This window comes from Camelus ferus, chromosome 5 (assembly GCF_009834535.1).
Source record: "Camelus ferus isolate YT-003-E chromosome 5, BCGSAC_Cfer_1.0, whole genome shotgun sequence".
Classification (NCBI taxonomy): domain Eukaryota; kingdom Metazoa; phylum Chordata; class Mammalia; order Artiodactyla; family Camelidae; genus Camelus; species Camelus ferus.
In genome coordinates, this window is record NC_045700.1 from 4,662,723 (window position 1) to 4,685,719 (window position 22,997).

General features: G+C 50.6%; 1 protein-coding gene across 1 annotated transcript; it reads right to left on the reverse strand.

Moving 5' to 3' along the window:
- Positions 1-1,239: 1,239 nt before the first annotated feature.
- Positions 1,240-22,997, reverse strand: ERCC3 (ERCC excision repair 3, TFIIH core complex helicase subunit). Its single transcript, XM_032479211.1, has 15 exons — positions 22,870-22,997; positions 22,306-22,511; positions 21,218-21,454; positions 19,502-19,551; positions 18,953-19,088; positions 18,616-18,780; positions 17,981-18,185; positions 16,447-16,761; positions 13,674-13,858; positions 11,402-11,604; positions 9,031-9,127; positions 7,784-7,901; positions 5,613-5,731; positions 3,406-3,558; positions 1,240-1,716 (listed from the first exon to the last, which is right to left on the reverse strand). Exons 1-15 carry the CDS (start codon positions 22,895-22,897, stop codon positions 1,585-1,587), a joined length of 2,349 nt encoding a protein of 782 aa, XP_032335102.1. The 5' UTR covers positions 22,898-22,997; the 3' UTR covers positions 1,240-1,584.

Here is a 22,997-nt window from a genome sequence, read left to right on the forward strand (position 1 = left end):
AGGGTTAGGCAAAAAAGCCCCTTTTGTACAGGGAGGAGGGAGTAAGCTGAAGGAGGGTGTGAGGAAGTGGGGTGAATGCAGCAGCGTGTCAGACAGCAGATCAGATGTTGTTTTACCCTGAGACCAGCCTGCTCTCAGGAGGGGCTGCAGGCTGAGGCTGGGCCAAAATTCAGGGGCTGGGGGCTGGGGGCAGGAGAGAATCTTAACCAAGGCTTGGTTAACAAGCATTTTGCTGCAGTTGATCAAGGGAATAAGCAATTCAGCTAATCACTTGAGGCAAAGAATGGGAATTTGGAAGGTTTGCATTGGGTCTTGTCAGTAGCAAACAAGGAGGGCGTCCGGCAGTCTTACCTCAGTCCTGTGGGGGGAGGTGCTTCTTGGTAGTAAGCTGTTCTCCAGAGCACAGAAGATGGGGGATTTCCTTAATAGTCCCTGTTTTCCGGAATCCCACGGCTTGGGTAAAATTCAACATTGTCCACAGACAGGTTAGAGAACAAGAAAATGGGAGCAACCTGGGCAAACAGGAAAATACAAGCAGTGCCTGGTGCTCACAGGGAACAGGGTGCTGCTGTGGAGTGGGGGCGGCAGGGGCCTCAGGTCTACAGGCCGAGGAAGCACAGGCTTCCCTGGTCCCGGCTGCAGGAGCTGCTGCCTACCTGAACAAGCCACCTCAAACTAACAAGCCTTCCTTTGTGACCTGTGCCCCGTGTGCGCCCATCCTCTGTGAAGCAGGCCTGCCTTGTGTGTCCTTCCCCAACATCTTTCCTTTCATACCAGGGCTGCACAAGACAAGAGGACACTTTTCAGAGTAAAGGAAGCAGCTATGAAAGATCCAAGGCACTAAACCGCTATTAGAAGTGGAATCCAGCCTCCCGGGGACATCAGAAAGGCATCTGGGGGAGAAATGAGAGATCGTCCTCTCAGAGATATTGACCCTGGGAGCCGTGTGCACTGTGGCTCCCTGAGGCGACGGCCTTTAGGGCACCAAGAGGACCACAGCCGTGGCCGTCGAGCATGCAACCCACCCCAGCCAAATGGCCTGGGCAGCACTGCAAACTGCTCGTGCCCCAACTTTCCCGGGGCCTCCCGGTCAACAATGGCAAGTCTCCCCTCATCCTCCCCGAGGCCGGGCCCCACCTCGCTCCCCTGGGCCTGCCACCAGGTGGGCTCTGATGGAGGTATGCCACTCAGATGTAAGCCAGGTCCACAGCCAGGCAGGGCACCATCTATAACGAAGAGTTGTTAAACGTCCCATCGCTGTTTATTCAGCAGAACAGTGAGATAAATACACCTTAAATATCACAAATTTTTATATACAGGAAGACCACTCCCCAACCAGCCTGAAAAGTGGTCTGAAAAGACCGGAGAATAGAGTCCCCCACTCCCACTTTTTTGAAACCCTGCTTGACCCATGAAGACGGAAGCAAGCTCCTGATGCATTGTCTTCAACAGTCGACAGGGAACCTAGGTCAGTCTGACCAACGCCACCGGAAAGAACGTAGATGTGGAGGGAAAAGGCTACATTTAAACCCCGTTCCAGTGTGGGTGCTGAGCACCCAGCCTTGCCCTCGGGACCTGCGGGTGTCACTTCCGGAAGCGCTTGAAGAGCGGGTGCACGTGCTTGGTGGCAGCCTTGCTGCGAGCCGAGTGGTACTCCATGTACACCGTGTCGTCGGCCCCAGACATGGAGCTCATGGTGCCGAAGCGCCGCGACACCTGCGGGGACCCGGCCCAATGTTAGTTTCCAAGGGGAAAGACTTTCCTCCTGTGACACTTACAACCACAACACGTCTTACAAAATGTTTAAGTGTAATACATTTTATAACTTTTAAAGTAACATTTACTACTTACTGCATCTCCGGCACTGCTCTCCCGTTCTACTACGTCTTAACTCACCCAGCCCTCACAACCATTATCATCCTCATCTTACAGGAGAGGAAACTAAGGCACAGAGAAATGAAGTGACGTGCCCAAGATCACACAAGTCTTAAAGAGATGGGGCCTGAACCCAAGTGCTCAACTTCAGCTTCCACAATGACACCCTGCCTCTCTCAGGACAAGGTCTAAACAGAATGTTTTAATAGCAAGGGAAGAAGTCCCTCAGAATCTGAGACCCTACCATAAGGCTTTGAATCATGTGGAAACCCAGAAAGCCTGGGCTTGAATCTCGGCTCTATGTTGCACTGGGTGGCCTTGGGCAAATACTCAGTGTCTGCATCTCAACGATCTCATCTGTCAGAAGGGGATAACCACAACTGCCTCGACTCCTGTGCTGTGAACAGAAATCCCACAAGTCCAGGGCTTGAGCCAGAGCCTGGCACACCACTCACACCAGATTACAAGCGAAGGATGTAGACAGGCCCTGAAGCAATGCCTCCAACAGCCTGACCTCAGGGGACCCACTGTGATGTGGAACTGAGCAGACGTCACCTTCAGATGCAGTCAGAAATAGGCAGTCTCCCTGGCGCTTCCGTGGAGAGGGCCCACAAGGAGGTCCAGCCCCAACCCTGGGTCTAGGGGCCAGAAGGCCTCAGGCGCGGGGAGGAAGCCCCTCCCCAGGTGACACTGCTTCCTTCTCTCTTGTTCCAGCCACTGCTCCCCTTCTGGCTCTAAAACCAACCCAGTTTCAGAAGCCCCTGACTAAACTGTCCTTCTCTCCCTGGAAAGGCCTGAGAAGAATTCACAATGATCCTTTCACTAGTTACACCGTGTTATATCTGCCTGGCACACGGCTGGACCTCAGTAAGTATCTGCAGAATAAATGTGAAGTTGAGCATTTTCAGAAAACTCTGAAGTTTTCAAAACATGCACTAAAGCTGGGGAGGAGGGTATAGCTCAATGGTAGAGCATATGCTTAGCATGCACGAGGTCCTGGGTTCAATCCCCAGTCCCTCCTCTAAATAAATAAACCTAATTACCTCCCCCCTCAAAAAAAAATTTTTTTTAATGCACTGAAGCTGCTACATGACTTGATCCTCAACTTCATCCTACAGATGGAAAGGCTCTCCATCTGTCATTGAGGCGGAAACAGATGCGGTGACCCGCCCGGCAGAGAGAGACAGCCCGGGTTCGTCAGGCTCCCGCCTGCAGCAGCCCCACAGAAAGCCAGCTGTGGGGTCAACATCCCAACACTAATAAACATCGAATCAGGGACGTTACATGGACAGAGCAGGGACCAGCAGAGGCCACTGTGGGCTCAGACACGTAAAACCAGACCAATGCACAGAAAAGCCATCAGGCGCTGTTTTTCTCTTACTCTCTTCTCTACAGTTTCCTGTGTTTTCCAAGTTAAAAAAAAAAAAAAATCACACAGGTGCACATACACACAAAACTGGGCGTGTGACCTGCGTCTAAGATCCTGTCCTCGGGGAGGCCTGACCCCTGGACCCTCAGCCGCTCACTCACCTGGCTGGACCTGGAGCCGAATTCCCCTGCCACCACCTCCTCCTCCGCATCCAGGTCGCTGGCGGCCAGGACCTTCTGTAGGAGCTGCTGTTGCTCCTCTTTCGTTGCAAATGCCAACTCCTCCTCCTCCATGCCAGCAAGCTTTGTGATCACCTGCAACGCAGAAACCTCTCGTCTTCCCGCCCTTGGCCCCATCCCGCCCTCTGCCAGGTCCACGTGCTCTGCTCACTTCCCTTGTGCTGGCCCCCCTGAGCAGGGAGCTCATGGTGGGGGGTTCCTCTCCGGCAGTCCAAGGCTAGCTCCAGGAGCCGCCTCTGACAAGGAACTTAGTTAACAACCGCAAGGCGGGAGAGGTCTCGGAAATTCTAGGGAAGTCTGCTGCCAACACAGAGCAGCAAAACGATCCCTTACAAATGATCGCCAGAGATCCTGGCAACCTCAAAACAGCCGTCTGTAGTCTTCCCGTCTGGCACCACGTGAACGAAAGGCACAGCCTGCTGCCCTCCAAGTGGGTCTGCAGCCCCTGGGCCAGGCGCCCAGGGCCTCCAGCCGGAGGGAGCCTTACAGCAGACAGAACGCTGAGGACACATCTATACATTTTTCTAAAAGAGCAAGGTAGTAGCGTGGTGGGGATGTGGTTTACATTTCCTTGGGGATAACTTACCATGAGGCCTACCTATCCCTGCAGAAAGCTTGGATTGATCATGTCAAGGGAACTTCCCCCTCTCCTCCAATTCTTCTCATAATTCGAATTAAAAGGAAATTCCTAGAAGCAGCGACCTGGCTGAGCCCCTCAGGTGGTCACAGATCTGGATGACAGATATGGGACACCTCTGCTCCGGCCCAGTCACCCCTCCTGGAACTCCAGGGGCATGATTCTGGGACCTCTCACCTGGCTGCTCTCAGCAGGCAGCCCTGAAGGCAAGGAAGGCAAAAGCAGCCCCAACCAGCACACAACTACACGCTCAGGAACCGTCCTGCCAAGCCCCCCTGCCAAGGGGCCCGGAGCACTTCCTGATCCGGGGCTTGTCTTACCCTCACGGCGCCTCCCAGTAATCAGGAGATATGGATGCTGTGACCAGCAAGAACATGTTACAGCCGGGTAAAAAGGTCACAATGAAACTCCTCCGAAAAACTGTTTCAAGTGTCCTGAACTAGAATTCCATACGAGAAGGCTGAGAAGCGTCACTGCCTCTGGCTAAAAGAGGAGGGGTCAGACAACCCTGTCCTCTTGTCTAAGGCTAATACAGGGAACTCATCTGTAAAAAGACACAATCTAAAGTATCTGAAAAGGCAGCCCACGGTCTTTCATAAATCAAGACTCGGGGTGAGGGGTACAGCTCAGTGGTAGAGCACGTGCTTAACATGCACAAGGTCCTGGGTTCCATCCCCAGTACCTCCATTAAAAGTAAATAATAAAAAAATAAATAAATAAACCTAATTACCCCCCCCAAAAAACAAGAATAAATATTGATTGGAAAAAAAAGAACAAGGGAACCTACATGTTCAGAGATGCTCTTCCAGTCCTGCTTCCAGCGCCCTCCCCCACCCCTACAAACACAAATCCCACAACACAAAGCCTTTGGGACACTAAATCCTGACATTAACTTGCTACTTGTGTCAACAGGAGAGAAAGCAAATGCCTCAGCCAATGAAAAGCTGACCAAAGCTTTAGAATTTCCCGAATCACTAAAATACCAGATTTTCAGTATCCGGTGGCTTTGACATCTGGGAGGCCCACTGGGGCCAGGCTCACCAGCCACCTGGAGGGGCCACCCCTGAGAAGTAACCCCGAGGGGCTCAGACTGACACAGTGGTGGCCACAGCCCCTCGGCATATCCAGTTCCACCAGGCTAGCACATTCCCCACCAGCACCCAGTGTTCTTTTTATAAGACAGCTGGAAAGAGTTAACAAGCAGAGACGCCACACGCCTGTGCTCCAGAGGCCCCATTCTCTTACCATCCACCAGGAGAAGCTGGAAGCAGGAGGGGAACCCCCAGTACTTTTCTCTCAAAGCCCCCAACCCCCAATTCACACAAGGACAAAGGGAGTCTGAGGCTGGCGGGGCCCCTGGTCCCCTCACGTTCTGTGCCTGCCTGTCATCTGTCCTACTGCTTGTGTAGACAGTGGCCCCCACCTCTCCTGGAGGACTGGGTACCAAAAAAGCCTAGGTCCTATTCTGACCAGAGGCCAAAGGGATACATACCTTAAAGCTATAGCCTTGATCCACCAGGAACCTCTGCCGCTTGGTGGAGTAAGCCATCTCCTGCGTGTCCTGGGACACCAGCGAGTAGAAGAAGGCGTTGTACTCCTCTGCGACCATCCCTGGGGGAGGGCGGGAAAGAGGACAACATCCGATGTCAGGACGCAGGAACTGAGGGGGCGGGGCTCAAAAGCGAGGACTGCAGTGGGGGAGCTCTGCGGTCAGAGGGGTCACTGCCCTGACTCTGCACAGGGACCTCATCAAAATTAAAACACCATCCAGACAGTGCGAAGACAGCCCCCAGAGTGGGAGAAAACATTCACACAGCACACAGCTGATACAGGATGTGCATCTAGGTTATATAAAAACGGATCACAACTCAGTAATGAAAAGACAAATAACCCAATTGTAAAAAGAACAAAGGATCTGAACAGACATTCCTCTGAAGAAAAAGAAGATTCACGTGCCAGTGAGCACAGGGAGAAAGCTCAGTATTATTAGTTCTCAGGGAAATGCAAATCAAGGTACCACCTGACACACACTAGGATGGCCAGAATAAAAAAAAAGTGACTACAGCTGCTGTCAGGATATGGAGAAACTGAATCCGCATACAGTGCTGGTGAGAAGGTAAAATGGTGCAGCCACTTTGGAAACAAGTCTGGTGGTTTATTAAATTGTTAAACATGGAGTTTCTACATGACCCTGTAATCTCACTCCTAGATCTGTACCCGAGAGAGCTGAAAAGCTATGTCCACACACAATCTGCACATGAATTTCCTAACAGCATTATTCTAAGAGCCAAAAAGTGGAAACAACCCACATCATCAGAGGAATGGATTAAAAAAAGGTGGCATGTCCATGCAGTGGAACATTACATGGCCATACAAAAGAATGAAGTATTAACACGTGCTACCACATGGTTAACCTTGTTACAAACATGTTAAGATGAAAGAAGCCAGTCACAGAAGACCCCAACAACATGATTCCACATATATAAAATGTCCAGAATGAACACACCTATGGAAACAAAAGTAGCTGAGTGGTTGCCTGGGGCTGCAGGCTGGGTGGCAGGAGAAAATGGTAAGGATTTCTTTTTGAGGGTGATGAGAATATCCTGAACATAAATTCCGTGGTGATGGTTACACAACCTTGTGACTAGACTAAAAGCCACTGAACTGTACACTTTCAATGGATCAATTGTATGGTATGTGAATTGTATCTCAACAAAGCTACTAAAAAAAAAAAAGCTCAGAGAGAAAACCTATTAACAAGAGAATTATCATAGAAAGTAGGAGAAAATACCATAGCCTATAAAACCCAATCTTTTAGAAACAAAACAAACCAAAAACCTGCTCTGCTTCACAGTTCAAATGCCAATAAGTATCGATGCACTGCTTCTGACTTCAACTGTTTCCTCGTCTTACAAGAGCTCAGTGATGCAAAGAAAAGGGCCAAATATCTTACCTCAAATATTTTCTTTTTTCTCCCTTTCAGTCTTATTGAGATAAAACTGACATACAACATTGTCTAAGGTACACAGCATAATGATTTGACTTACATATATTATGGAATGATTACTCAGTAAGTTCAGTTAACATCCATCATTTCATATTAACATCAAAAGAAGAAATGAAAAAAAAAGGTTTTTCCAGTGATGAGAACATTTAGAATTTACTCTTTGGCAACCTTCAAGTATAGCATACAGCGAGGTTAACTGTGTCACCCTGTGGGACTTTCTATGCCTCAGTACACATTTACCTTACAGCTGGAAGTCTCTGCCTCTGGAACACCTTCATCCAACTCCCCCGCTCCCAGACCCCCATCTCTGGTAACCACAAATCTGGTATCTTTTTCTGTAAGGTTTTGGTTTTTTGTTAATTTTTTTGTAGATTCCACATACAAGTATTTGTACTCCACACAGAGCTCAGAGTGTGAATTCCAGACGGCTGCCATGGAGAACATCCACACACTCAGCCAACACGTGAGAAATCACCAGGGCCAAGGAGGTCCTCGGGGACCTCTGCTCTGGGACCCCCTCCCTTCAGAGTCTGCCAAGCCCCGGAGCACAAGCTTGCCCTCAGGAACACACAGGCAGCTTAGCCCTACCCTCTTCCTGCCCAAAGTGGCTGGAAGGGAGAGGCCTCCTAGAGAAGAAGGGGGAAGACCGTCTTTACCTTTCTTGGCTCGGAGCACTCGCCCCAGCCTCTGGGCCTCCTGCCGCCGGGAGCCACCGTGAGAGGAGATCTGAATGAGAACGTTGGCTTCTGGCAGATCAAACGATGTGTCCCCCACCTACAGAAAACAAACAGCTGGGAGTTTGGGAAGGTTTTCAAACATGAGACAACAAGAGAAAAAAAAATCAACTAGCGTCAAATTTAAACGAGCTCTGTAAGTCATTTAGGAAAGCAGTAACGATCGTCTTCAGTCTGTGTCAGGGTCCTTCAGACACAGGCAGGCCTCCAGGCCCTAGTATGCGCTCCTGAGAGCTGTCCTGAAGAAGCCAAGATAGGCTTCTTCCGGGCCCGAATGGGGCCTCTGGAGCACAGGCGTGCGGCATCTCTGTCTCAGCAACGCTCCTGGAGTGGGCTGCCAGGGGACCAAAGGCAAGAAGACTTATCTCTCTGTTGAGTGATTCTTATTTTTGGCTACAGAAATAGGTCTGCACTAAACCATCCACGGTCTTAACTGGAGGCCACTAAGGCCAGGCAGCATGCGTGAGGCACGTGACCTGGTAGCAGCCACCGCCTGCAGTAGGCTGGATTCTGGCCCAGGGTAGCTGCCTTAGCAGAGGAGGGGATCCAACCATCAAGGTTCCCAGACGCAGAAACCAAAGCTTGGCACTTACTGACCCAATCATGATCACTTTATAAGAAATCGGGCTTCCAGGGGGTTCTAACCTGAATATTGTTCTAAACTGTTCGGCCACCAACTCTACCTGCAAATTAAAACGATCACCAAGCTGGGCCTATGTGAGTCTGCACTGCAGTTACACTCCCTACCCACCAGCAAGGCCCTCCAGGAGCTGGGACAAAGGCTGCCCACCATCCCCAGGACTCCCCAACGCCACAAAGAGGACATCATCCAAATGCCTACCTTTGCCAGAGTAGGCGACGAACGTTTTCCTTTGTCTAAAGAAAATACAACTTAAAATCCCTGTATCCCAAAAAGAGACGGGAAAAACTTTTATCAAGCAAAAGGACTTTATAGATTACACAGCCCTCGAGTTAGGAGTACAGATTATGCACATTAAAATCCTCAATCTGCTTCTCCCACTACCTGGCAGGCAACATCCTCCTGCCTCCAGACACTGGACACGCAATGAAAACTGACACAGAACGTTCCTTCAACAAACACCAATTCACTGTACAGAAGTCACCCAGTGTCCCCCAGAGGCCCTGGGGTTGCCACATGCCACACAGACCTTGGATATGAAGATGGTGTTGATCTTGGGGTTATGTTTGAAATTCTGGAGAATCTGCATCCGTTCTCCCTGGGACGTAGGCCCATAGATATAAGGTCTAGAGAAGGACAAAGCGGTGTTAGGAAGACCATGAAATCCCTCCTCGGTGGTCCTGACAGCATGGCACAGGGCAAGGGGGTTCCTGCAAGGCTGCTCTCCCAGGAAGCCCTCTGTCGGGCGAGAGTATCAGGAGGAGACCATAAAACTGAGTGGCTACAGGCCCTCCCACCCGGCTTCCAACACATACACGCATGCACACACGCACGCACGCACGCACACACATCACCCTCCGCGGTGCAGGCAGCCCCTCTCCCCAGGACTTCCTCCTGCACTTCCCTGGTTTTGGACTCTGCTCCTTCCTGCTCCAACATCTCTTGCTCCAAGCTCAGTGACTCAACAAGACAAAACCCCCCTCATGAAGCCGAATGGGAGTGGCCAAGAAAACACTGCTATTTTCAAACAAAAGTGTGGAGGCAACTGTTTTCCTGATGACACAGGCATTCTCCAAGAAAAAAGAGCCCTTTCCATACTTTTCCCCACTGACCTCCTATAACACTAAGTTCAAAACTTGCCTCTTCAGTTCCCAGCTGTCTACCAAGAGGCACAAGCCTGTCTGACAACCTCACTGGTTATCACCTCCTGGCACCTGCCAAGGCCATTCCTCTGCTTTTCTCGTAACGACCTGGTTTTTGTAGTTTCCAAAGGGTCAGTAGTGACAGTGATGACAATGACCACAAGGACGTGGAGGAGGTGGAGAAAGAGGTGGAGATGGATGGAGGTGGAAATGGAGGAGGAAGAGGACGCGTGGAGGTGGAGGTGGAAAAGGGAGAAGGGTGGAGGTGGACGAGGAGGTGGAGGTGGAAGAGGTGGAGGAGGTGACGGTGGAGGAGATGGTGGAGGAGGTGGAGATGGGTGGAGGTGGATGGAGGTGGATGGAGATGGAGGAGGAGGTGATGGAAGAGGAGGAGGTAGATATGGAGGAGGAGGTGGAGGAGGAGGAGGGAGGGAGGAGGATGGAGGATGGAGTACCGGTAAGGATCCCACTAGGGAAAGAACGTAAAAGGGAACTGAGAGATTGCCTGACGGGTCTGACCCTTTTGAGACAGAGTTTAGGATTGCATTAAGAGTCTGAAATGGAGTAATTATTAAGTATATAGAAAACCAAGCAAAAGTAATGGAGAGGCAATTATTAACTCCAGGAAAAACAAATGTTAACAAAAAAGAAAATATACTCATAGTACACTATATGCCTTGGCTTGAACGATACTTATTATTCAGTCAAAACAACGTAACCCTGAATAGTAACTTAACCAAGAACGTACTGGGAGGATGGAGTGGGAGGCTGGAGCAGCATATGTCAGAGAGTTAAATCCTCAACGCCCATGGCAGGAAGTTAATAGGCAATTTCTACAATTAATAATCAGGAAACTACTATATAAATTATTACTCAGAAATATGAAGGTAGAGAGAGAAGAGCTGAAAGTGGCTCCCTCGGGGGAACAGGAACTGTGGATGGGAAGAGAGGTGCAAGGAACTGCTTATTTTCATAATAACCTATGTTACTTTCGTAAAAAGTAAAATCTTCCCTAAATTTAAAAAAAGGTACAATTGTAGAAATTTGAGAAATGTAATCTTCCCGTGTCTCACTTTTCTCATCTATAAAATAGGAACAATAGAGTGACCTCATAAGGCCGAGGTGACGACTGAAGAGAAGCTGGTCTGTCTCCATCCCGACCCCACAAACATAAATCAAGGCCCATCTTCACAGAGGGCCCTGCCTTCTGCTGCACTCACAGCATCTGAAGCCCCGTGTCTCTGTAGAAGGAAGCACAGGCCTCTTCCTCCCTACTTGGCAGGGGATTTACAATAGCCAGGTTTTAGGCACAAGTATCTCGGCAGGGCTGTAGGCTAAGCAGGACTCTGGTGGGTGTTTTCTAAGCACCTCCTTCTAGATGCTGGGCCAGTATCTGGGATGCCCTGCATCCCTGGCCCCTGGCCACACAGTCTGACTTCGTCTCTGGCCACCATGCCCACTTGGCCTGATACTCCAGATGCCAACCATGCTTATGTTTGGAGCCCAGCTCCAAAGCAGCAGGACTCTAGCCTCAGCCCCCTGGGGGCTCACTGTGACCAGACTCCCTTTTCTATACGCTCCAGCCTCTGACTCCGACCACATGCCCCTCTGTCTCACCTGGTCCCTGCGACTACAGACCTAGACCTTGAGATCCCAAGAAGTCCCTGAGAGCTTCAAGGGCAAAACTGGCACCTTCTGTACTCTCACAAGGGGAAGATAAACTGGCTTTGGAAGCAACCCTAACTTTTGCATTCTTACTTGTTCAGCCGAATGGCATATTCCTTCAGGGCAAACACGTTGTCAGCAAAGACAATAATCTTGTCATTCCTTCTCTCGTGAAACTTGATCAGAAACTGGCAAGCTCTGAATTTGTTGGGGTTCATGGTGTACAGCAAGATTCGTTTCTTTGTTTTGATTGCCACGTACTCCCGGTAAAACTCAGGTGACATTGGACACCAAACCTGTGATACAGAGAGAATCAGGGCTCAGTATGCAAGTTTAAACATCACACAATTAGAAACTTCAGCAAATCAGCTTTCAAACAAATCAAGATAAAACCAGTGGCATGTGAATTACATCTCAGTAACACTAGAAACACACACACACACAAAACAAACAAAATCTAATACCCAGTGTGGAACCAGGACACTCTCACATGTTAGTCACTTAACAAAGATTTTTAAACATACCGATAACCAGGGAATTATTTTCACACCAGCTCCAAGTGAGGACAATCAGATTCTCACCAGTGGTGCATTTCACAGAGTATGCACCACAAATGCCCAATAAACATACGAAAAGACACTCAACATCGTTAGTAAATGTGAAAACACAAATTAAGACCATTAAAAAAATACCATGTCACACTTACAAGGTTAGCAAGAAATTAAAAGAAAAAAAATCTCCACATTAGGTGTTGGAGACGTGGAGCAGTCTCAATCACCCGATGAGAGCTCACGGGCACAGCCACCGTGGCAACAGAGGTTTTCACAACAAGACTAGTGAACACCTGGAAAGCCCTTGTCCCAGCAATGCTAATTGTGAAGGTATCTGCCAGAGAAGTGGCCTTCAAACCTGAGACCCTTTACATCACAAACTAAACATTTACACACACAAACATGGTTTTACAAAACAATACGCATGACACATTCTGGTAGATTCTATTCTATCCTGGTCATGACCCACTGAAGTGATGTCACCATCTGCTACAGGGTCACAGTCCACAGTCTGGACAATGCTGCTTTAGAAAATCTCTAACACAAAAGCCCCAGGAAATGGAAAATACATTTTAAAAAAAAATTTGCAGCAACACTGCCCTAACAGCAAAAAACTAAGCTCCAAATTCACAGAAAACAAACCAGTGGCTGCCTAGGGCTGGGTGTCAAAGCAGGGTATTGCAAACAGGCACAAGGGAACTTTGGGTGGGTGGAATGTTCTAAAGGTGGACTTGGGGTACAGCTCCATAACTCTTTACATTTACTAAAATCACAGAAGTTACAAATTACAGTATCCACTTACAACAGGTGAAAGTTATGGAACATAAACTATACTTCAATAAAGCTGTAAAAAAAAAAAAAAAAAAACCAGCTTAGCAACCCAAATGTCTGTCAACATTAGAAAAGATTTTTATTTTCACTGCTTTATAATATTCCATTACCTACCAAACTGTGGTATATCTGTACAATGGAATGCCAGAGAGGAACTCAAAGGAACAAACTACAGCTACACCTATCATTGAAAAACAATGCCTTATGCAAGGAATAAAAATACTAAGCAAAAGACAGAAGTCATACAAGAACATATGTAAGCTGATTCCATCTGCATATACATAAAGATTTTTTTAAAAGCAAAGCTTAACAATAAATGTTTAGGGAAATACACACAGGAAGTAAAATAATAAAATCAAGACAGTGATAAACCTAAGCTTCAAGATGTGGTCACCCTGGCCTCACATTCATGTTTACCCAAGAGTCCCGTCAGCCCTTGGAGGACAGAGCCCACCCAACTCCAGCCAGGGAGCGACGGTCATGTTAAAGTGCAAAAAGGATTTCTGCTATTGTCCCTTCTGAGAAGACTTACCCTTGAACAAGACTTACCTTTGGCACCTGTGCAGGTATTCATTACAGAACAATATTGAAGAAGTGTGTTCTGAGAAATAAAATGATCGGGGCCCACATGTGCCTTCTGGGGGCAGGAGAACCCAGAGGCTTTGGCACTGGGGGTGGCCTGTGGGCTGCCCATGCAGGGCCACCAAGCATCCCTCAGGGTGAGGTGGAGCAGGATGACCCTGAGGTCCCGGCTCCCAGGAAGGAGGTGAAGCAGGGACTCAGGCCCAGCCGGCCTCAGGGATCCTCCCACTGCCACCACTTCCTGCGCCCTGGAGGTGGGAGCTGGTGGACACTGCCCAGCCCACAGGGGACGGAGGAGGGAGGGAGGTGGTGCTTCTGCGCAGGGCCTGACCTGTGTACTGCCCACAAGGAGCTGACCCGACCCCCACCCCTCGAACCCCAGAGACCACGGGGCGGGGTACCTCGGCACACTGGACTTTGGCGATGTAGCCGTTGTTCTGCAGCTCCATCCAGTTGGCTTCATAGAGCTTGGGCCCAATCAGGAAATTCAAGTCCACAATCTTGTCGTCTTCCCGGACAAGGGTGGCGGTCAAGCCGAGCTTGCAGTGGGCCTGCACGATGGTCAGTACCCGCCGGAACATCTTGGCTGAAGAGACAATTGGTGTGCTCCTGCTATCCCTGCTCCAAGCGCTCGGGGTCCCACAGACAACCCGGACTCAACCCTGGCCCATGACCCCACAGGGGCTCACCCTGGGCTCCTGGATCAGGAGCCTAGCCCTACACAAGGAAGGCTCAGCGAGAACACTTCATTGTCACTTCTAGACCTGTTCAAAAGGAGGGTGAAGGAGAACGGGGTGGGGAGAGATAACCCAGGGGAAGCGCCAAGTTAGCGAACCCCAGCACTCTCCCCACCTCAGCTCAGCTGCGATCTGAAACATGATCTATGGCACTTGAAATGCCACCAAGTTCCTCATTATACCAGGACTTTGTTCACCATGAAACTCATGCCTCGGTTACCAGGAAGACAGTGGGGCAGCTGGTGAGTCAGAGGAAGGAAAGGGGCCAGGTCTGCTCCACTTCCCACCACCTCCCCAGAAACCAAGGAGGAAACAGGGAGCGAGGGGGCCCCAGGCTCCGCTCCCCTTTCCAGGGACCCCCCTCCAGCGTCTCTGATTGGACTCATCCTGGCTAACCAGCAACTTCCTCTGCCTTCCTTTTTTTGAATGCTACAATTCTGACTGATCAAATTAAATTAAACAAACACATAAAAGGGTATGAAACACTCATTTTTTAAAAATCCATGTATGAGTTTTTCCATGGGCTCACCTTTTAAAAATTCTAATACTCGGAATGAAGGTTAAAACGTTCATTAAGTCATGCTCATTTTGTATTACAATGAAAGGTAAGGTTAGTGGTACTTCAGAAACAGACATGACAATCTCAAGCAAAGAGAGGGCTGACTTCAACAAATCACAAACCAAACACTTAAGAACAGCAAAATAACAGAGGGCTAACTCCAAGCAAACATCCAGGTTTTACAGAGTTTCACACACACTTGGAAAACAAACAAACAAAAAACCGGGGTCAGGGTGACCTCCAAGGACTATGCCTGGCTCCAAAAAAGGGTAGCTAAGGCCCCCAGACCAGGTTCCTCACATCAGAAGGATAAAGCAGCCAAGGCAATAGAGACACCAACCTAACATGGGCTCCCCGGAGGCTGCACTGGGGACCGCCCAGGGGCACATCCACTCAAGGTACGCACAAGTCAGGACCCTGTCTAGACACTCCGCAGTCAGAAATGAGCCCTCCTGGGGGCCTCTGCCCTGCAAACAGGTCACGTCCCTGCTGTCAGCACCACAGCTGTCACACGTTTGATGAAGCATATGGCTCAGTAAGCTTTTACACTGGCCCCTACCTGCGGAACCACCCAGAACAAGATATGAGTGTTCAGAGCACCCAGAAGTCTCTCCTCCGACCCCTCCAGTCCACAGCAGCTCTCGCGCCCCAGGGGAGCGTGATTCCACTTCAGTCGTCAGACAGCAGGTCGGCCCCCTTTGTTCAGCTTCCTGCAAGTGGGATCACAGTACGAGCTTCTGCGTGTGGCTCGTTTCACTGGACATCACGACACGGTTGTCACCTGACATTTACGCACGTGGTTCTTTAGACTGTCCCTCCCACTTTGTCTCTGGTGCCAAGCACAGTGCCTAGTACTTAATGGGCTCTCAATAAACACTTGTTGGAACAATGACAGTGGCACAGTCCCTCACATGCAGGAAGCACTTAACATGTGCAAGTACTGTAAGGAGAATGTCTTACTAATACAGTGACCTGACAGGAATCCTTCCGGAAGATCTGTAAGAGAATTTAGCAGTCTTCATCTTCCGAGATAAACCTAAATCTTCCAAAGATTTCTCATCCTTCCTGATCTGAAGCGCTAAACATTTAACAGCAGGGTCTTACTCTGCTTCGCTAGAACTTCCTATTTAACATCCGCTCTCTGGCCCAGTGAGCACGGCCAGGCCATGGGGCTCACCAGGCCTGAACTCAAAACCCTTTAGAGCTGTTTGGGTTCCCTCTTTTACCTAAACAGACAAACTGATCCAGTGAGCCGAGGAGAGCCTGGGACTGAGATCCAGGCTGAAAAGGAACATCAACATGTACTAAATACATCCTCAGGCAGAAAGCCTCCAGCCTTCCCAGGCTCCAAACACATCCTCTAACTAAACTGCTACAAAGCAATGCCAAACTCACCAATAGGAAATGACTCACAATCCAAATTATATCAATACGGCTGTTTAAGAGAAGAACTGCCTGAAATACTTGGAAAAGGAGGGCTTCTATAATATATTAAGGATCAATACTCTTCAAGTAAAACAGACAGTGCAAGGACTTTTTTGTGCTCCTAGTCCAATTTTCACAGGACAAGTAAAAAAAAAAATAAATGAGTGGGGAGGGTTAAGGGTAAGCTGAGCTTCAACAGTTAAGATGAAGGGAGAAAGAAAATAACATTTTCTAACTGAGGACGCTGGGCCAGCGATGAGGGACGCTGTCAGTGCGTACACCCATCCACCACCAACCCCGCCCCACACGTGCTTATGACTTATTTAAAAGCTTCACGGAGCAAGTCTTTCCAGCAAGATGGGTACATTACACAGCAGCCCCCCTTGGCCCAGGAACTAGAAGTCAATCTCTGTCCGTACGACAAGTGGGCAGCTCAGCGCTCGGCCTGCTTACCCGGGATGGTGTGCACTTCGTCCAGGATCATGAGGCCCCACTCCTGCGTTCTGAGCCACTCCATGACTCGCTCGGCCTCCCAGGACCTCTTGGTGGTGTGGCCCAGCATGGAGTAGGTGCTGATGGCAACGGAGCAGCCAATGGGCTTGTCCTTGGCGTCGGAGGTGAAGCGGCAGATCTGACTGTCGTCGATGGTGGACCACATCTTGAACTGGGCCTTCCACTGCTCCACGGACACCGCCGAGTTGCCCAGCACCAGACAGCGCTTTCGGACTGTGCATGCAGCCGTCACGCCCACCAGGGACTTCCCAGCACCTTTGAGGACCCAGAGGGCAACCCCAGGTCGAAAAGAAGGACAGGGCAGACAGAAGGACTTGTCAGCATGAGTCTAGCCAGAATTCCTTGTCATGACCCTCACAGCTAATGTTACGAAGGCAGTTACTGCTCAAAACCTCTCTTTTCTTCTTTATAAAAAGAAGGCACGCCTGCTTCACACACACACGTGAGAATTAAGAGACAAGTGCCAGGCCCTATTAAAGCATTTTACACACATGTTGTTTAAATGCTGAAAAACAACAATTGTCCTAACAAGCCACTCCCCTACTTCTGCTGCTTTAAACGTGGGCAAACTAAAGCCCAGGTATAAGGTGCCCAAGGCCGTGGGAGAGCAGTGCTGCTGGGGTCCCGAGTGTCTAACCCAGAGACCAGTTAGGGAGGGGCTCAGTAAAGACAGCGGGTACGGCTCCACCACAAACTGGCCTGAGAACTCGGGAGTGCACTACGTGTGAGCAGCACCAGCAGAGACACAGGAAGGTGAGACTCCAGGAGCTTCTGAGATTACTGCTATTCACCATTTGAAGATCCAGATTAAAAGTCAGGCTAGTCTTTTAAACAGCCATTCTTCTCTACCAGGGACGTGCATCAAAATAACCCACGGAGCTTTAAAAACAAATCTGAACTACAGGCCCTGGAGATTCTGCCTTTTTAAGTCCAGGGGCAGGATCCCCAGCTGAGTCGACTGTGACCTCTGGCCAACAACCTAGGCCAGACCTGACACACCTTAGGACAAATGGTACCAGACAGGTGCACAGGGCTGCTCCTGCCCTCTCTCAGACATGCACACTAGAATAGGCAGCCCAGGAACAAACAGAGCTTCTGAGCTAGGTAGCCTCCAAATACACACAACTCACAGGACTGACTGCAAAGAACCAGCCTCTAACCCTGCTACATAAACCAGCACCCTTCCCCATGACACTGCCTTTCTTCACTGCCCAAGATTTCGTACACGGCCTGGCTGGTTTTTTACTGTCAGTCTGTCCCCTACCAGAATGCGCCCCATCATGTCCCCATCATACCAGGGCCCCGCATGCAACAAGCCCTCAAGTGTCTGTCAAGTCAGGAATTGGGTAGCCACCTGACCTGGGCTGGTCCCTGACCAGCTGTGACGCAGGGAAAGGCGGCTCCAGAGAGCATAAGCCAGCGGGCACACCAGACTGAGTAGTCTGGCCGCGTTCTTCCTTCAGGAGCCACTCACCACAAGGAAGAACAATGACCCCTGAACGCGCACGCCCGTTCCCAAACATCTTCCGCAAGCTCTTCTCCTGATACGGTCTCAGGACAGCGGTGGGCTTCAGGTCAATGTTGATGTCGGGGTTGATGGAATCGTTCCGGAAGTCGTATTCTGCCAACAGCGGGTACTCCAGGTGGATGCACCGTTTCTGGAGTTCCTCAATCATTTCCTGAAGAGTGAGCACCCGGGATGTTTTAAGATCTTACTAACTCCAAAGCGTGCTCAAAAACGGCACACGTTCTAAGGGGCATAATGATTTTAAAAAAACGTTTACCTAGACTTCTGCAATTTCAGATCTGGCCTGATAACAGCTGAGTTAAAGCACAGAAAAGCACCCCAGACTAAGAACATGGACAAAACTGAATCCAGTCAGCCACCAAAAATGCCCCTCAGGCACTGTGAACACTGACCCACCAGCCTGAGGAACAGGACACTGAGATCTAACCCCATCAGGAAGACCGATGCTAAGTGCACAGACACCAACATCGGGGGAAAGATGGGAAGCCATCCTCTCACACAGACCAGACAGCCCACGCAGGGTGAGACCAGCCACTGACACCTGCTTAGACAGGGAACCAGGATGGCGTACATTCACTCACCTGCTTGACTTCAAAAGACACTGTCTGTGTCTCTTCTTCTTCCTCTTCATCCTTATCCATTTGCTCATAGAAGTCAAACAGGTCCGTGGGGATGTCAGATTTACCCTGTGGGTCTGTCGCCCGGGAAGTGGAGGGCCCCCCGCTGCCCTCAGCCGTCTTTGCAATCTGTAGTAGGAAGGCAGGAAATGGGCTGGCACAAAACATTTAAGCCTGCTGTGAGCAAGCAACAGCCAAGGTTGAAAGGAGACTGCAGGACTCCTAGGCTGCAAGTGCTGGGCCTGACAGAACTAAAATCCTCAGTGCCCTCAGCCCAGGGGTGATGCCAGGGCCCACGTACGGCAGACTTGCTGGTGAAGGTCTCTGTGATGACTTCGGTGGCCTCCCCCTCAGCGTTCCTCAGGCGGCATTCCCGGATCACTGGGTCCTGGAGGAGATGCTGGATGACGTCAGGGTGAGAGCTTTCGACGAAGTACCTACAGGAGGGGAGGGAGGAGGACCAGCACACTGTTTTCAGAAGGTCCCACTGCACATTCTACCAGAGGGTCTGGAGACGGTGGCCTCACATCTCCCTCTACTCTCTCACTGTCCCACACCCTGCTGCCAAGTCTGACCGCTAAGCCAGTGGCCGTGATGTAACACACAAGGGTTGTAGACAAAGCCACACTCTGAAGACAAACTGGCGGGATCTGAACCCAGCTCCATCGCTCAGGGGAACACTGGTTTGTGAACGAGTTTCCCGTTTCGGCCACATCACTCCACTACTCTTCCTACCCGCTGACCCCTGCTCTGTTAGCACACAGCAGACAGCCTACAAACGGCCGCTCCCCGCCACCCAGCCTGCAGAGGGTGAAGGTGCCTTGGACGGGCCCGGCACAGGACCCTTTACCTGTTGTGCTTCAGGACCAGCTTGACTTTCCCGTAGCTGACAGTGCACAACTGCAAGGAGCGACAGCATCACACAGGCAAAGTTAGCAACATGCAGCTCACTGAGAACACGGGCGCTCCCGGCTCCTCCCATTACCCATCCACCAAGTGTTTACTCGACTTCAGGGAAGTCCACCGTGCCATCCAAAAGGGTCCAGATCTGCGTAAGTTGAGCCTTTTCTACGAGCTTCTGCTTGAGAGAAAAACCTCCCTTCCTCTTGCCTGGCTATCTCTGATGCACATCCCTCAATCTATACAAAAGCTGCTTAAAATCTTTTATTTTCCCTTTCCCTTTCTTCTGCATGCCCAAAGGCCCCATCCTAACCCAGAGGTTCCTTCTGCTGCATGAGTATGACCAGAGCTCCCAGCACAAAGCTGGCACAGAGTACGTGTTCACTGCTGCGTAAATGAAACACGAAGCTTCCTGGCCTCCTGACCAATGTTTCTATTTCCCCAACTAGAAGGAAGCTTCCTGATGGCAGAAAATCCTCCCAGGACAGAGTGCAGCAGAGAATGTGCAGTGGCCACGAAGGTTCACAATGCAGATCTCAGGCTCCTGCCCGCATCCACTGCTGCCCTCCCAGACCCAGCACCACACTGACCAATCCCCGCATTCCTGCAGGCAGCCTCCAGCTGAGACTGAGAACAGCCCAGTTACCGACGCGGGCTCACCCCAAAGAGGTGCCAGCCCTTCTCCCCGGGCACCCTGTCACATCAGAGAGAGAGAGGGTTCTCTCCAGGGCTCCTGTCAGCTTCTCTGAGATTGGACTCACTGTGGTACTGGATGCCTGTGGCACTTACCTGCTACTCTAGTTTTAGGGGTCCAAACCCCACTTCCTGTAGATCAGCAGAGGGCAATGAAAGCCACTGTCCATCCCTTTGGGATGGCTGTCACCAACTCTCAGAACAAAGCCAAGCACACTCAAGTGCTCCTCACATGGAACCCTGTCCACTTCGACATCTGAGGTCATTTTTAACTTTTCCTACCGGAAGTTGTTGACTACTGGTCTCATGCCAGTACTCAGCTGGTATTAGACTATACCAGTCTGCCCAGGCTGCCACACAGAACAGAGCAGCCTGAGCTGTTTAATGACAGAAACTTATTTATGCAAGTCCACAATCACAATGCCAGCCATTCCGTTTGTAGTGAAGGTTCTCTCCGTGGCTTTAGAGGGCTACCTTCTCACTGTGTGCTCACATTACCTCTTCCTTGTGCAGATGCAAAGAGAAAGAGCGCGCACAGGCCTTCTGGCTTCCTGTCCTATACAGACACTAATTTATCCTACTGGCCTCATTCTTACAACCACATTTCACTTTAATTTCTTCCTGACTCCAAATACAATCACCTCAGGGGGTGGGGCCCCAACACACAAACTCTGGAGGGGGCATATTTCTACCTGTAACACCATTCACTTTGGGCTGTATTCCCAAATAACCCTGGCCAGAACGGGCCTGAATTTTTAACCCCACTGTGTTAGTGCCCACTGGCTAAGAGCAGCGCACAGGAAGTGTGGCCCCAGCAGGGACAGCAGCTGGGGTAATCGGTGTTCAAGCCCCCCCACACTGGATCTGAATGTGGCATTTCTGTGACTGCCGCAGAGTAACAACGTTTAGCACCCGGCCCCCCTATTACTGCATCAAGAAGGAAGGCGCAAGAGCCAGCCGTAGCCCCACTCGCCTTAATAAACTGAATAATTCCGTCAGGGACTCCCGTCTTGCTGAGCTTCCTGAGGTACTCAGTGATGTCGCTGGTCTGCAGCCCCACGCTGACAGCCGCATACAGCGAGTAGGCAGTCAGCTTGTACTCATGCACGTGGGTTGGTCGGCACACCGGCTCTGCAATGGCCACCAGGAAGTCTTGGGCATATTTGTAAACTGGAGAGAAGGCTTCTAAGAAGATGTGGCCATCGGGAGCCTGACAAACAGCAAATGGGCACAAGAGACATGGAGAATAATGAGCTGCAGAGACCATTCGACTCCTTCCAATATCATTACCTAGGAAGGATAAGCTGCCCCCAGAGTGATCTTTAAGCTAACCAACACCAGGGATATTTTGGGGGTTGTTTCATTCTTTTTTCTTTAATTGAAGTATAGTTGATTTACAATGTTGTGTTAGTTTCTGGTGTACAGCCCAGTGATGCAGTTATACATATATTTTTTTCATATTCTTTTTTATTACAGGTTATTACCAGCTATTGAATATAGTTCCCTGTGCTCTACAGTAGGACCTTGTTGTTCACATATTTTGTACACAGTAGTTCAGCCAAACTGTGGAATCTGTTACTTTAATCAGACACAAGCCCTAGAGAGAACACAAGAAAAAGTTTCCAAAGTCAGCAACTGCTCCCCACTAGTCTTCACAGGAAAAGCCCACCTCACTGGCTATCCATCTCGATGGACTTCAAACGAACTTAGAATGCTAATTACAAAGTTGAGTGAAAAGAGCTGCCTACCTAATGTCTCAAGTTAATTTTTTAAATGGGGAATTTAAATGTTGCATAAGAAACGCTATTTACTTTTTAGATAAAAGTTATTTCCAAACATGTGGAAGAACTGGAGAGGAAAGGGGAGTTAGGGGAGGGGTCAGAGAGAAAGGAAACCCAGGTCTAGCCGGCCGTGGGTGAGAACGTGCCCATTCCTACCCTGGGCCGTTTCAAGCCGCGTCTAGGAGAGCTCTCTCCCAGCCGGCTCTGAAGCGCACGACCCTGCATTTCGATGTGGGCTCCGCCAACTGCGGGGCCCTGTCCAGGCGGAGGGGGTGCTTACCACCCAGAGGGGCCGGGAGCTGTGGTCTTCCTTCAGCGGCATCTGCAGCCTGTAGTCCTTGGCTCCATATTCATCCACTTTGGTGCCGGACTCATCCACCTGCTTCCCGGCCGCTGAGGGAACCGCTTCCTGAGACTCGTTCCCAGGGGCGTCGTCTTCCTCTTCTTCCTCATCCTCGTAGTGCCGCTTCTTGGACTTTTTCTTATCTGCAGAGACGGACACAGAAGTGAGCCCCGCAGGAGCCCCGGGATGCCCCTGCACTGACTAGGCGCCTCTCGGGGGAGCCCGGCAGCAGCCGGATGTCCCCAGCGCCGAGCGCCCCTCGCACAGGGCCACCGGCGCGCCGCGGGCGTGCTCTCCCTCAATCGCTGCCCACCCGGCCCGGGGCGCAGGCTGCCCGAAGGCCAGGGGTCGCCCCCCGCCCGGCGGCCCGTCCGGACAGCGAGGGCCGACCGCGAGGGACTGCGAGGTCGACCGCCGCCAAGAAGCCCGGAGCGGCTACCACACAGGACGACGGGGACGGCTGGCGCAGGCAGCCCCCAGTGTGCCCGCGCCACGTCTCACCGCGGTCCCCCCGGTCTCTTTTGCCCATGGCGGCGTCGGGACCACACAGCCTAAACCGCCGGCTCAGTGAGGCGGCTGCGCTCTGCGGCACTTCTGGTTCACCCCGGAAGCTATTTGGCGACCACACA

Coding starts and splice junctions, on each gene's coding strand:
- ERCC3 (XM_032479211.1), bottom strand. CDS start 22,897: ATGGGCAAAAGAGACCGGGGGGACCGCG. Junction 7,902..9,030: donor ACACCATCTTCATATCCAAG/GTCTGTGTGGCA, acceptor TGTTTTCTGTAG/GTGGGGGACACATCGTTTGA. Junction 1,717..3,405: donor TCGGCTCCAGGTCCAGCCAG/GTGAGTGAGCGG, acceptor GGGTCCCCGCAG/GTGTCGCGGCGCTTCGGCAC.